Source organism: Hippichthys cyanospilos, chromosome 18, assembly GCF_059441005.1.
Source record: "Hippichthys cyanospilos isolate Australia breed blue-spotted pipefish chromosome 18, RoL_Hcya_1.0, whole genome shotgun sequence".
Classification (NCBI taxonomy): domain Eukaryota; kingdom Metazoa; phylum Chordata; class Actinopteri; order Syngnathiformes; family Syngnathidae; genus Hippichthys; species Hippichthys cyanospilos.
The window spans coordinates 1252696-1268386 of record NC_142386.1 but is presented as its reverse complement, the minus strand read 5'-3'; the positions used below and the strand labels follow the sequence as shown (position 1 = coordinate 1268386).

The 15691-nt window shown below is 42.1% G+C and overlaps 1 protein-coding gene across 2 annotated transcripts in view; it reads left to right on the top strand.

Annotated features, from left to right (window-relative positions):
• Nucleotides 1-15691, top strand: part of LOC148408325 (uncharacterized) — a 38163-nt gene that overhangs the window by 12559 nt on the left and 9913 nt on the right. Inside the window, exons 1-2 of one of the 2 annotated variants that reach the window (XM_088441703.1) lie at nt 507-788; nt 12103-12164. In XM_088441703.1, coding sequence (XP_088297829.1) covers nt 541-788; nt 12103-12164 — 310 coding nt within the window. In that variant the 5' untranslated portion in view covers nt 507-540. Of the gene's footprint in view, nt 1-506; nt 789-12102; nt 12165-15691 lie in introns of those variants that run through there. The other variant, XR_015868659.1, reaches the window with a different exon arrangement.

The window sequence follows — 15691 nt, the reverse complement described above, 5'->3', positions numbered from 1 at the left end:
CATTTTTTAAAAACCTATATATTAACCTAAATATATTTTTTAACAGATTTCCTTATGTTCAGAAGTCCACAATAAATAGACCAAAAAAACAATCTTTGAAAAGTATCATTTTCATCTTATTACAAAATGTCTTTTTGTACTCATTTTTTTTTCTTCTTCTTCAATGCATCGCCTACGTACGTATGATTGTCTAGAATGTAAAACATTCTAAAGCCGGTCCGCCAAACATACTGTGGCCATTCAAGTCTGGAAATGGCAAGCGGCTGCGATAATGCAGAACCGAACGCAGACCGTGCGTCCCGCTCCCAAATCTGTCCAAATTGATAACGCGAAGGACGGAGACAATAGCGACGAGGAAAAGAAGGGGATATGAAAAAGGAATGAGGATTTTGGGCAAACATCCCGAGCGGGGGCCCGCCGGGAGGGAGGGCGAGGCGCCGGCTAAGCCATCCCCTCGCCGCGCACCGGCTTCGATATTCATTCGATCGATGGATGAAAAGGCACAATGGCAAAACGCCGCCGGTTCCTTTCACGTCTCCGATGTCCCCCCCCACCCCGCCCGCCCGCCTCGGCTCGCCCGCCGTCGCCGGGCGGGGGAGCGAAAGAGAGAGAGGAGAGCAAGGGTTACGCGAAGGCTGCTCCCTGGACCGTGCAAACAAGTCTAGACCGCTGACCTGTTCAATGGCTCCTTTTGAGGAGCGGGGGCAAGTTCGGGCACGGCCGGGAGAAAGACGCGCACGGCCCCCTTTTCAGCGGCCGGGCGGCGCGCAGCCGGCGATCGACAGGAGGTAAGGAGGGCCGGGAGGGCCGGGAGGGCCGGGAGGGCCGGGAGGGCCGGCATCTGCTTCCATGGTTACGGGACGGCTATGGCCGGCCTACAAATGACAAAGCGCCGTTCTCATGCTCCCGCCGAGGCCGTGTCACACGTTAAGGAAAAGGGGAAAAAAAAGCACCGATGCTCACAACCCTAATCTACATACATATGTATATATAATATACATATATATATATATGTAGGGTTCACAAGCACTCGAGAAAAATGGATACAATAGAAGTGTAATGAACGTGCCTATATCTGAAATGGAAAGATCAGTGACGATTTATCATCGCGGGGAGCAAAGGTCATGCGGGGAACTCCTTTGTAGAGATGCGGCGACATCCTCGGAACCAGCGTGCAACTTTCCCCACATTGTCTCCGATCGGATTGATTTGATTTGGGGGGACACTTTATGTCTTTAATTTGCCACCGTACGGCTGCTTGTTTTACATGTTGCCATATGCGGCGCAGCAAAGTTATTCAATGACAATTTAGTGACGTTCTTGCATGAATTATTTCTCGAGAGGTTTTTCCTCCACTGACAACTTTCACTTCCTGAATGCCTTCTGATGTTCTTTTTATCTGTGTATCACTGTCAGTTTTGAAAATGGCAAATATTGCTCAACCAGAACAAATCGCCTTAATTCACACATATGAATTACTTTTGTTGATATTCTGTAGTTTCTACAAGTATTTTGAAAAACATTCAGTGAATAAGTTATTTAGATGCTCCTATACTGTGATTGGATCAGTTATCGATTGTTTTGATCCCTTTATTGGCCACCGTATCTGCACTTTTAAGTCACTCAACCCTCAAGACACTTTTAGGTGGTTTTTTTTTTTTTTTAGGGGTCCATTTATTTATTTTAGTGTTCAATCCCAAAGATGTTAAGTAGGAGCCCAAAAAGAGGGGAAAATCCAAATAAGTACCTGGGATTGGATAGATGTTTTCTTGAAAAACGTAAAAATACATCTTTGGAATTGAATGAGTTAATAGGACAAATGATAGTGTTTTCTGAACCCAGATGTATTGGCACCAGTGTTTACTTGTGATGGATCGATAACAAAAAGTTTCGCACAACTCTTGTGCAAGGATATCCAATGCTAGCTAGCTCAAACGGCACACATCGAAACAAATTCCAGGATGTTAAACGAACTCCTTGAGAGAACCCAATTATTGAACGTAGAAACAAAAACATTAGCGTTGTCAAAACGAATGAACGAATTCAGCTTTAAAACGCTAGCGGTTTCATTTTGCTCGTATAGCTTGTGGAACTTTCTGCCTTTGAGCGAGCTGCAGAATTCTTCCAAGGTTCTGCCGGTCTTTGTGTTTGGCCACAAGCAGCGTGCGTTGACTTGAATAAATGTGCTGGAACGTGGAACTGCCATGCCCCCCCCCCAAACACACTCCTAGCAGAACGGACAGATGGCCGGCCTTCAGGAAGGGCGCTCGGGGTTTGCTGGATTTGCTCGTAGACCGTGGGAAAGTATCTGGCTGACTTCACCTGCTTGGGTGATGTGACTGGATTAACGGTATTAAAAGAAGTGAAAAGTTCCCTTTCTGGGGGGGGGGCAAGCCTATAGGAAAGCTGGAAATCTCATTTTTTCAGGGTATTTCCCTGCGCGTTTGACCAGCCGGGCCTCACGCGTTCATCCCAATGAGCGAAAGTGGGATCTTTCATGCGGCAAAGGCGGCGTGGCGCGTCTGCTCCAATTTGCAATCAGATCACTTGCACGTGGTAATGGATGACGCTGTCGCCGATGCTGTGTTGACACGTGCAATCCTCCCTCAAAGCTTCCGAATCAGCCGTCAAATCTTCAAAAAAAAAAAAAAAAGTGCTGGAAAGCGAGAGAAGGATCCGTATGGTTTAGCATCCGGGCAAGCAAGCCTTTTCTTCGCAAATTCCCATCAATGATCTGGGTGCAGAAATCAAATCATGTCAATTCGCCCCGCAGATGTGTTTGTACATATTTGCTTCATTGATGTGATATTTTTGTCAAATACTCGTTTTATTTGGTATTTTTATAAAGAGTTGCTCATTTATGAAAAATACAAAAGATGAATCAATAGATACGTTTATAAATGTATTTTCGAACTGTGATGACTATTTTGCTTTCAAAATAATTTGTTTATTAATTAAATCTATCATGACCACACCAAATAAAACACCAAACAAAATCATTATAAGACACGGAATGTAAACAAGAACAGCCTCCAATTACCTTCAAAATGAAAAGCTACAATACTTTCAAAATAAGAATCTGTTTTGTACCCTCTGAATTAAATGTGTGTGTGCAAAATGAAACAAAAATTACCTTACAAACAACAAACATGGTAAAAACAACAAGGGACCTCCCAAAGAAAGCAATAATAAAAATAATCATAATAATAAAACAAAAATACGTGAAAAAATGGGCTAGTTTGAACAGAAGAAAAGTCTGTAAATAATCCTTTTTAACTGTAATAATTTTTACCGTAACTGCTGCCATAATTCTGGGATGCAATTTAGGAAAAACATATTTGTTCCATTAACCTCAATGAACAGCCAACACGAGCTGCAATGATTAATCAGCAACCCATCGATTATCAAATTAACCAATAATCACTCTGCTCATATATTTGAGGGCTAATTGAATTTGAATTGTTCAAATCCTCAGGATTGCAGCCTCTCAGTCGGAAACAACCTGGTCGATATATTCCAGCGATGGAAATTAATTATTATTTAGGTGTTGACTCAAAATATAACATTTCTGATTAGGTTTTCAAATACGTGGATTTTCTCGATCTGATTCATTGATTAAATAGAGGAAATAGTCGGTATGAATTCATCGTTCCAATAATTGTTGCTTTCAACTATTTTTAGAAATGATCCCAACTTGCAAGGTTCAGGTATGAAAAAAGGATCTGTGATTGAAGGAAGAGTAGAATATGTTGTTAAGCAAAAGAAAAAAAAAAAAAATCAACTTGACCTTGTGGTGCTGGAGTGCGAAGTCGGAGATTTATTGCGCTCTCGACGTTCAACGGGGTGTTGCATTCGCGGGGTTTAGCGCGTCTACACACGTGACATCACCGTGTCCTTAATTGGCTCCGTTTCCGACAAAAGCCGCGTCGGCTCTTTTGCTTCCAAAGCCGACTCGCCTTTCTTTTTCTTTCATCTCTTATCTGTTATCTCACCCGATTAAGGTTGCGGCCATCCAGTATATTTAGTATTCAGTCGTATTAGAATTCGGGTCTCTGAGGAAAAAAATAAAATCTTTCTTTGTGGAAAACTGAAACACAAACCCGATGAGCAAGTTTTATACATTTTTGATGATCAATGTTTTATTCCGCTTTAAGCAGTGCTTAGCAGCACACTGCTTTCCTCCTCCCAAAACCTCTTAGAAGTTTTAATATTTCAGACTAATTTGCCTGTCGGGAAAAAAAGCAGATTTGAATCGGCGCGGTTTGTTCGAAAGTGATCAGTGGCAACGGCAACTCTGTCAGGATTCATCTTACGTAGCACTCTAGCATTGATAGCTAGCAGCTAATGTGGCTTGTGTATAATAATTTCCCCACTTAGGACCTTAACAATATCTTCTATAAGCATTACCACTACCAATTGTCGCTTTGTCAAATTTTAACACTTTGTTCATGTTGTTTGCAAGGAGTCAATGACATTTTTTCTCTAGCTAGCAAACGTTTCTGAATGTTTCCGGCAACTTTGTCGGGAGAAATTTTGTCGCTAGCCTATATTTGACCTCCGTTTTGACCTCACCTTTGTTTTGTCAGCGCCGAGTCAAAACGTGGCCGTTTTCCAGGGCTTTGGCTAATTAGCGCAAAATGAACTCTCTCCTCAGTGTTGTGACCGGACTTGAAAACGGTTTTGAAAAGGTGACGCGATAACAGCGCGGCAATCCTCCGTAAGATCTTTGAGGTCATTATTGGGCACAAAAAGCACCCCCGGGGTGCGGGACACATTCCTCAATGGCTTCTTGGGCGGCATTGAAAGGGTTAACAGCAGACAAAGGGAGCTGGGACCGTGTAGCCCAGCAGGGGAGACCCCGCTGGAAACATCAGACTGTCTGCCATCTAATCCCGTCCTCTTTTCGCCGTCTGCGATCTTGGCCGACTGATGCGCTCGGAAGGCTTCGGAAATTGCACAAACGTCGCCGACCGTGTTTGTGCCTTCCGTCAGCTTTTCGGTTTGGCATCTTGAAGTCAAATTCCTTTCGCCCGAAGAATTAGGTACTTTTCACCTGCTGACAAATTATTAAACATTAGCGGTAGCATATTAGCTTTTTTTTTTTTTTTTTTGCGTAAAGGTGTCCAAACTACGGCCAGGGGGCCATTTAAGACCTGTCGTCCACATTTTGACCCGGCCCGCAATTCCATTTAAAAAAAAAAAGACTAAAAACGTTTAATGTACTTTACACTGATTACGTGTAGTATGATTGAGTCTATTTATCTTCAAGCGATCCTCCGAGGGAAAAAAACTGGACCGGCCCCTGATTTGTGTGTGATAAATGACCATGTTATTTGTCTACAACCGCCGTAAACGGTTAGAGTACATTCCAACATCAAAATAATCTCCAAATATCAAGCGTTTGCCTGAAATTTAATCTAGTTCTTGCATAACTATAATCCACTTATACATTTACTGATGACATGATTTTATTTCTTTAATTTATAGCCAACAGTGGGGAATGACTCAACATATATTTTTTACTTAATATGTATTCATCCTTTCTCCTGATTTTATTTTTTTAATGACATTTGTTTATATATTCAATCGATATAAAGTGATGAAACTTTTGTGATGTTGATGATAGTGCAGTCCCCTTATTTTTTATTTCAAAGAAGAAAACCAATAAAACAGCTGCATTTAAGCATTCCGCCGGCTCAAAAAATGCGCACGCTCTACCGTGAATTCTTTATTGATGCCGAACATGTTCTCTCTTCTATTCACAAAGTGCTTCGAAAGCCATTTCCACGCTAATGGGCAGGCCGTGCAAACTGGCCAGCCACATGGCCGCGCTTTTCACCGGCTACTATCCAACTCTTATCCAAAGGTGCGAGGTACCGTTTGAAAATCATCAAATATTACCCGTAATTATGAGTTTTAGTGGTAAGACCCAATAAACCTTGAAGATTTTGCAAGAATCCAACAATATCCTTGAATCTTCTTATTTTACACTTTTTTCATTAAGGGATGGCTTTGATAATTGCAGGCTTTGCCGAGGGTTATTTTTAGCAAAACATTAGTAAAGGAAAAGTGATTTTGGATTTTCTGACAGCAGAAGAATATTGCTCTTTGATAGCTTGTCAAAAACCTTTTTGCTAGGTAGTCTCGCATGCAAGTTTTGGTCAGGTCACAGAAATTCAGATGAAATTAAATATCCTGAATTAAGAAGATTGTTTTTAGTCTCTTTATGTCCTTTTTTGAACTCGAGCGGTAGTTCTCAAATGAGGGTACAAATACCCATGCGGGTACTTGAAGGAACTTCAGGGGGTACTCGAGATTTGAAATAAAACGGACAAACGTGCAGAAATCCTTTAAAAATAATGATTGAATCAAGTAAATGTTTCATAAAACAAATTTCGCGTTGTGTAGCTTATTCAATTTCATTATTGTAAATGCCGGGAATGGTTCGATCCGATTTGTCATGTGCCTCCTCTCGTTACCTGTCAAGAGGACGCTTTCGATTGATTCTTTTTTTTGTGGACCAATACAAATGAAGTTTGAAAGGCTCTAAAGTTTAATAAATCAAACACTCATGCCAAATACCTAGCTTAAACCAGACTTACGTGAAAAAAACGAAAAAAAAAACACGCTGTCGGGAACAACTTGAAAATAAAAGGCGGGTCCATCTATTATTTATTATACTGAGGCTTATTTTGAAGTCCCAGCAAATTTTTGCTATATATATTCTATTCTTCGTACTCACAGAACATAAAATTGCAGAGAAAATGTTTGACCTGACTGCATTGAAAATAGCAGCTTGGAATTTGTACATTTGTCGTTCAACTTGCAAGAGCTGGAATTTCTTTTTCTTTTTTCGGTTGAGGATTTTGCTTGGTGCTTTTCATACATCTATGCACGTTAAAAAGATCAGTGAAGTTTTTCCAAGTCGTGATCTTATAACAGCAACTTTTTGCAAGCCCGTGAGCAAAAAGCAAACAAACAAAGCCAAAAGATAATTAGAGTTTCCTGTTTATTTACTGTAACCGAGTTTTCTCCGGTTTGCCTTCGGCTCGAGTTGCCTGATGGGAAAGTAAGAATAAAACAAAGACTTCGGAAAAGATGGCGAAAGGCTCTCCTTTAATCTATTTTTCGTTTCTGTTTGAATTTGAAACGTTTGGCTCAATTGAGAAGATACATTCCCCTTGCTTTGTAATGCTATATTCATTGATCCACTGGGGTTACTTGATGCACTCGTGTGTGGGATACATTTATGTTTCTTTAATTCAGCCCTTTTGAAATTCATTAGGCATCGATCGCTTTTTCGCTCGTCAAAAGTACGGTCCGATAGTAGCCGAGTCAGCTAATCCATTCGGTCCCTTTCGGAAATCGTTTTTGGTTCGCTCGGCGAACGTGTTGGTCTCGGAGCAGATGACTGATTATTAAACAATATTCGCGCTCGAGAAGGAGTTAAAAAAACAAAACAAAAAAATGTTGAGATGAGTTTGCATTTTGAAGAATTTCTCACGTTTGACTGATTCCCTTTTTCCTAATTGCATTGCGATTGGGCTGTTTCTGCTCCGCTTCTTTCTCTTTCTTTACCTCTCGGTCTGACTCTCAGACGCGCGGCTTCTGATTGGCTGCCGACCGGTCGGCGGCAGCCAATCACTCCCGGCAAAAAAAAAAAAATCTCAGAGTTTAGTCTGGTGCTAGGCAGCAGGATAGACTGACAGGTGGGTCAGGCAAAGTCATCGCCTCCCTCTGGGCTTTCTTCACAACAATTTTTTTCCGCTCTTTTAACGCACTGCGTTACACCCCAAATTATCCAACTATCAAAATGTTTCACCAAAGTACCGCATGTTAACACGTTTCTAGCTTGTTTTTTTCTTAATTTTCCCCTAAATTTAATGCTAATACTATTCAATTTAAAGGTGGCCAAGCACCCTGAAAAATCTGCTAGAAACACCCACCAATCAGCGCTATCATGCACTATTCATAAAAACTTTTGCTAAATGCCTGCAGGAGGATCAAAGAAATGTATTACTGCACAAAGGGAATGTTGCAAAATGATATTTACTTGGCTAAACTGCAAGTCTGCATTTATTTCAATTCAGAAATGTGTAGATTGTGTTTCAATACTGTAAGAAACACTTCATATAAATGAATGAATTAATAATAAAAAAAAGGGCTGGATTGATTGAAATATTTATCATATTTGTTCATTCTGCAGTTTTTACATCCAAAACGAATCTTGATATTTACAAGGAATGCAAGGAAATCTTGCAAAGAATTGACCTCGATGTCCAGGTTTTACCCACAAACCATAGTCACAGTTTGTCTTAAAAAAATCATAAAATACAACATAATACAACATAAATGAAGCAAAAATGTGTTAAATATAGCATCCATTTAACGGTACGGGTAACACAAACGTCCTTATTACTTCATTAATTGTTCCACAAGGGCATTCTGTGAACCAAAGAGAATTTTTTTTTTGTTTTTTTCCACAGAATATATTCACTGTTGATCCCTGGTATCCAGGCAGGCCCAGAAATAGTCAAAATCCGCATGTAATTGACACCTAACGAAATACATTAGGAAGAAACAAACCATATATAATTCATCGTCCAGTTAATGGGTAATCAGTATTTTTTTCCGCTAAAATCGCGCTAAAGAAATCCCGATTGGTAGACCCTAATTTGGCTCGCATCAAATATTGTTAGCAGAATATGACATTTCTGCAAGTTATCTTCAGCCATGTGTTGTGTGCGACACGTCATTATGTTAAAATTTCCAAAGATATGCTGAGATGAACCTGTTGACTGAGTTTTGTGCGATGGCTTGAGGCAACGTTAAATTTATGGAGACAAAAGCTCGGTCAAAAATAACTTGAATGCCTGTGGAGAATAATAGAGTAAATTGCTTTTTTTTTTTTATCTGCGAGCAGGATGGATTTTGTAAACAAAACAAAACAGATTTCGAAGAGTCAGATCATCTCCGATTTCTTTTGCATATGTCGCGTTTTTGGGATTGTTTATATTTTTTCAAGTGACATTTGAAACTGCTGAGGTTGTTGAAGCAGTCCTAATTGTGTTTGTGCGTTTGTGCGTCATTTTTATTATTATTCTTATTTTTTGCCGGCACCTCTCTCCCTCCCCCACCGACGGCAGGCGTATCACATTGTCTGAGCAGGTTGAAAAATCTCATTTTCCCCACCCCTGTCTGGTTTGCAATGGTTTATCCCATCCCAAGGGAGTGGGCAGGCGGTCCTCTAACCTCTGCTCCCCCATTCTAATTTGAACTTTGACCTTGGTCTGCTGCCTTTCGGGATATGAGATGACCTTCCTCCAACCAACCCCCCAAAAAGAGTCTCTCTTTTATTTGTTTTTAAAGGGCCACTTTTCACTCAACTATATACATATATCTGTCTGCATGCATTGCTACCGTTTGTGTTCAAGTGCAACAGCAATGCTAGTTTTGTTAGCATGGTATGTTAGCATTAAGCTAGCAGACTTTTGGAAGACAAAAGTTATGCTGTTAAATACACAATGCTATTTGTTTGACATTTAACGTCACGTTTCACACTACATAAGCGAGAAGCATGCACTTGGATTCTTTTTTGGAACAATCGTTCACTCGATTTATCTCAAGACCGGCGCGACCAGATTTTCAAACACAGAAGAAAATGAAACATGCAATTAATTCTCACCGTGAAATATTTAGAATAAATTCAGTTGTTGGTCGCTAGTTTTGTGTTATTGCTTTAGCTATGCTAAAGGCTGCTCAATGATTTTATTACTTTGGATGAGTATTTCTATTGAGGTTTGAGAGGTCCTTATGTGTGAGTGGTTATCGACCACATCTTCGGTCAAGTATGTGAGTTTTCCTCACTTCTTTTTGCTTTCCCATGCAGCTATTTTGATTTTTTTTCTGGAAACCTAAAAACATAAAAACATTTCTAAAACATAAAAGTGGAAATCAATTGGCACAACATTGGGAATATGTCGCAAGAAAGCTCAGGTTGCTACGGTCTGTTTTTATTTCCCGTGATTCTTGGACATGGAGGCACGACGTACTTCTAACGTATAAACGTTTGTTGAAAGTTGACTTTTTTTTGTTATTGTTAAAAAGGATACAATTTTAGGTATGACATTTTTAATTTTATTTATAGTCACCGTGGTGTGTGGAAGTGAGACAAAAACTGTTTTTAGTTGGGCCTTTGCAAAAAAGCATTGAAAGGCATTAAGGTACAGTGATATTGATGACAATAATCTTAAATCGTATTTGAGGGGATGAAATTTGTCACAACTCGTTTCTGGTCAAATGTTTTTGCATGTTTTATTTTAAGTGAACGTGTCGTGACCTGGTTTCCAATTTTGAAAATCTGATCCCCCTCTCCATGTTCATTTTAGATAAAACATACCACATTACCCAGGCAACATTTCATCATCCTCAAATATTTCTAGCCGAGCGCACATTTTTCCTCTTTCGTGTTTTGTGCTGAAAAGTAAAACAAACATGGCGTTTAACCAGAATTTGAAGTAGCCAGCAGGCTAATAGAGTTGACTTTGGAAGGCATGAAGAATTCCCGCTCAACACCATATTAGCCTTTACCTCGACCCTCCTCGGGGTATTGGGCGGCGTGCCACGTAGGGGTTGCCATGACTCCTGAAAAAGAAGGTGGCAGATTTTGGGAGGGGGGGGGGACGGGGCTAATATTTTGATTCAGACAAAGGATGTCTTCACAGCGTAAGCTGAATACGGCGCATGGCTCTCCGGTAGGGACTCACAAGATCACGCTTGCCAAGATTTTCTAATTGTGCCATCAGGAAAGGGAGGCGTGCGCATTCTGAGTTAACGACGCCAGCAAAAGTTTATATGCGGCTTTTCTCTTCCCCTGTTTTGTTTGCCGGGCAGAAAATGGCGGACGCCGTCCCGCTGAGCCGAGCTTGTACTTTCCCGCACTTGAAGAAAGCTCGGAGCCCAACCCTTTCAAACCCCGCGGCTCTTTTCCCGTGAAAAACTCAGACGATGAATCGGACGACACGGCTAGTCTGCTCTTTGTGTTGTCGCACTGCGACCGGAGGAATATTCCATTGCGGATGACTCTGTGGCACTGGCACGGTTAATGCTAGCTGACCGCGGCACGCTTGATTACACTGGCATCCCTCTCTCTGGCTCGGCTTTCTACCGGCTGCGGTTTTGGCAAAGTTGAACAAAAACCTCTCACCGCAGTCACATTCGCGCCTCTCAGAAAGGAGACAACGCTAGCGCTTCTGTAGCCTTGCTTGGGATTGGAAGTCCGCTACAGTAGCGCCGCTAAAGCCGCATCTAGCATGTATTAGCCACTAGCCGGCGGCAATCCAGTGCTCCATATAGGCTGGCGTGACTTAAATGACTCTGTGACACGGTTCCCGTTCCTACTGATCACTTTTCAACACGCACGCTGGTTTAAATGTGCGGTTTCAGACGTCAAATTTGTCTCATGGGCAAACATTTACGGGGTGGGATCTGACGCTAATGTTTTTCGAGGAAAAGTAGAGTACTGCTCAGCACGGTGTAAATTTGAATTTTAAAAACAGGCGGCTCGGTGGCACGCGTCCGCCTCACAGTTCAGGGATCCGAGTTCATCTGGCTAAATTGTCCTTAGGTGTGATTGGCTGCGTGATTGGTCGTTCGTCTCTGTGTGCCCCGCGATTGGCTGGCAACCAGTTCGGGGTGTCCAAAGACAGCTGGGATAGACGACAGCAAACCTGCGACCCTTGTGAGAACAAGCGCGTGAGAAAATGGATGGATAGCTGGGTTACGGTATGGATTTAAGGGTAATAAAAAAAAACTGACACCAGCGTTACTGGAATAGAACTGCTGTAAATGCTTACGTAATGATAAAAAGTGGAAATACACGGCAGATTTGATCTATGGATGAAGTTTAAAGAGTGATTTAATGGGTCAGAACCTGTTAGACTGTGAGAAACGTTCTGGCACAATACTCTTCCAAATGTTTTTTTTTTTTAAATCCAAGATTGTTTTTTTTCCCCTTCTTTTCCTTTCTTCTTGTTCATGATAAAACAAAATTGTTTTGTGACAAATATCAAGTTGTAAAAATATTTTTGTCGTTGTTTTTAGGGACTTCCAACTAAATGATCCGTGGAAGAAAAAGAAACAATCGAGGAACCGATCCACGAAGGGTAAGTTTTTGCTATTATGTTAAAATGTATCAAGCTAAGGATTCTAATTAGACTAAATACCACAAACAACGCCACGATTGTAACTTTTTTGCTGTCTCTGAATCTTTGCGCGAATTGTTTTTTTTTTTTTTCTTGCCGGGTCTATCTTGTGAAATTATTTTGCTACTTTGGTTTTATAACCACGTGGCGCAAACCCGTAGATCCGATCTTGTGGCAAATCTGACAGCACAAGCTCGCCTCTGTGGGTCTCTGTCATTGTGGTGCGAACATCGCCTTTAAACCGCTTTTTGATCATATTTGCTTGAACGCTTGATTGAGTGAATGCTACATCGTCTCAATCTGCGGTGCGTAAAATCACTACCGATACTCAACGCACATTTGGAGCCCGATGTGCGTTTGAAATATGAAATCTAAAAAAACCAAACCGAAAATGTGTGCATCCGGGTTGAGGTAGTAGGTTGTATGGTTTGGAAAATGTGTGCATCCGGGTTGAGGTAGTAGGTTGTATGGTTTGGAATGATACCCTGGGAGTTAACTGTACAACCTTCTAGCTTTCCTTGGAGCACATGTATGACTTCTGACATGTATCCACTTTACGGCACTGTACCATATAAATCACAGCGCCGTCTTAGAATAATCGTCTTCTCGTTTTACAGTTGACCTTCAGCCGCGGTCGATCGGCCGTATTTTTAGACTTAATGCATTGCGGTCGTCCGGCGTGTTTACTCTGTGCCGACCGCTCGCATCTTGACTACTTGCTTTTTTTTATTGCTTACTTTACTTACGATGGCTGCAGTGCTCCAATTGTTCAAATGGTTTGCGCAAAATCGCAGCAATGTTAGTTATCAGTCAACCCCCAAATTTTCTCGGCATTAATATTTCACATGCGGTACCGCTGGTCGAAACATGGCGTTAGGATTGATGTTTTATTTATTTCATGCGATCAACGCAATCATCAATGAAATAGGCAAGTCAACAAAATGTTTGAATTCTGACAAAACTGGATAGGGTGTTGCTTTCACGTGGCAGGTTGAAATTGATTATTTTTAGACTATTATGCCTGCGGGATTTCTGCTTTGGCCACCAGTTCATAGAGGATGAATGGATGAATGGATGGATATGGCTAATTCCTGGACGGATTTGCTTTGTGCATCCAAATTGAGATTATTTGTGATTCCCCAAAACAAACGGGTTTGAATTCCTACCTTTTCCACTTAACAGATGAAAAAACCAATGTCTTGAGGTCTATTCTACTGTATACAGTAAAAAAAGGTTTATGCACGTTCAAATGTGAGCGAGAGGAAGAAAATATCATCACTGCATTCGTTCTTGTTCTTTAAAAAAAAAATTGCTTTCAAGTGGTGGAAATAGCTTTCATAGTCACCTGTCCTTCACTTCACTATAGGGTTTAAAGGGAAGATTTTGCAATGATCTTTGGAAAATCCACCAAAGCATTCTCGGATTAACAATGATAACACGGAAAAGTGGTTCTTCAGTCATTCGGGTTGAGGTAAATCCCAAACTCGTATATCAAATCTTTGCAGTCCAGTAACCATACGTAACAAGAGAAAACGACTTACCGGCGATTCAGGTGTCTTAAATTAAGAACCGGCAATTATAGATCAGCAGAGGTTCGCATATCTGGAGCTACACTAAACCGCCTGCAGATCCTGTTTCGGTATTTATATTTCAGCAAGCGCTCGCTCTCATCAAACTGGTTTCTATGAGGGAATAAGATCTTGGTAATTCCCTGGAAACCTGAGCTCAGCCTTTATCTGCTCAGTTCCCCACGCTTACTATTCAACCAAATATTGAAAGTTTAACTTAAAAAGATACTTAAGTCTTTTGTCGTTCTCGCCTCGGGATCACAGTTTTCCCTCCAGACGTGAGGAGAAAAGTACGGCGGCTAACAATCACGCCGTCTCAGCATTCTTTTGTCCAAATGCCCTAGCGGCACATTGAAAAGTCATTGGTTCCAGCCGGGCCTTCCTTTCTGGGACGCTCGGACAAATAAATGATGGGATTAGATGGAGATGGTTCAGGACGGGCATTTTTCTTTCTATCGGCTGCCGTAATGGCCCCTTTGAGAAGACCGTCTGCTGAGAGCCTCCAGGTTTTTGCCTTATTTAAAACAGTGGTTTAATAAAGATTGAAACGACTGCTCTTCCTTTGCCGGGAGCCACTCGCAATGTATGAATCCCGGCCAAAAAAAGAGAGAAAAAGTCTCCCTTCAATTACCCACTTTCATCTCTTCCCAAACTTGTGTTCATCATGGTCCATGTTCATTGTACTTGGCCACAGGTAGCTGAGACAAGCACAGAAATGGTAAAAGCATAAAGTTGGATTGTTTTTCGGTTTGGTGGTTTTATTTAGTTTGTTTGTTTTATTTTGTTTTTAACACATGGCAAAATGGTTGTGACTGGAAGAAAAAAAATAGGGACGCTGACACCCTACCTATGTAAAAAAGATTTGCCGGCGAAATCTGTGAATCGGCGAAAAATGGTCGCCCGGAGGGCATGATTGAAAATTGAGTGAAATGACCCGGTTGAAAAATTAGGAAAAAGATGCGACACAAAAGAGACAGAAAGAAAGAATAGTATTAAAGAATAAGAGCAACCTTCACAGCCTTCACGCTGTAATAAATGAAAGCTGTCAGCCGCAGCACCAATCACGTTCCTGCTTCCATCCAGTTATTCTCTTGCGGCGGCGGCGTAAATGGCAAATGAATAAACATAACACAGCGATGGCAGACGCGCGAGGGGGTGTCATCGATCCGTCTGGAACGCCGCATCAGCCACTCTCCTCTTATTGATACGCTCTCGCCCCTTGACCCCTGGGACGAATCAATGGCATCGATTGGAGAAGGGCAGGGACAAGGGCGGGATCTGCTGACTGGCCTCGCAGCTAGCGTGACAAGACACGATGGTCATTATTGTCCCGCCGGCGGACTGAGCGCAAAGGCGTTGCGCAAGGCGTATTGGCCATCCCCTCCCCCCTTCCCCTCCTCCACCTTCGACCTTCCGCCGTCAACCTCCGCTCCCCTCCTTCATCCTTCCGTTCTTCGCCGTCGCTCATCGTCTCGTTCGACGGAGCGCCTTTACCCGCTCCGAAACGGCCCGGCGAAAAGCGCGCTTGTGTAATCCGGGTTCATGGCGGGTGCAAGGATTACAAAACGGCCCGTCCTATTTCGGGAGGCTTTGAAATACTTCAAACGCATCTAAAAATGTCTCGTGTGTGAAACGGCAACCGGATCGCTTATCTGTCTTGCGCGCCGTTTTCACCACTCCAACGGTTTCTATTTCCAGTCTAGACTAGAAAGCAAGCAGCTACACTCGGAGGGGTGATGGGCGGGACGCGGCCGAGCTCCAGACTCCGCAGTGTCACTGCCGTAATGGAGCTGATTGATCACCTATACGCTCGCCTGCTGGCCCCCGCCGGCTTTAGCATAGCGCAAGTGGCAACCCCCCTCCCTCTCTGCTATCGCCGAGCCAATCCGGGAAGGCAAACTAACCCCCCCATCCCGCCCC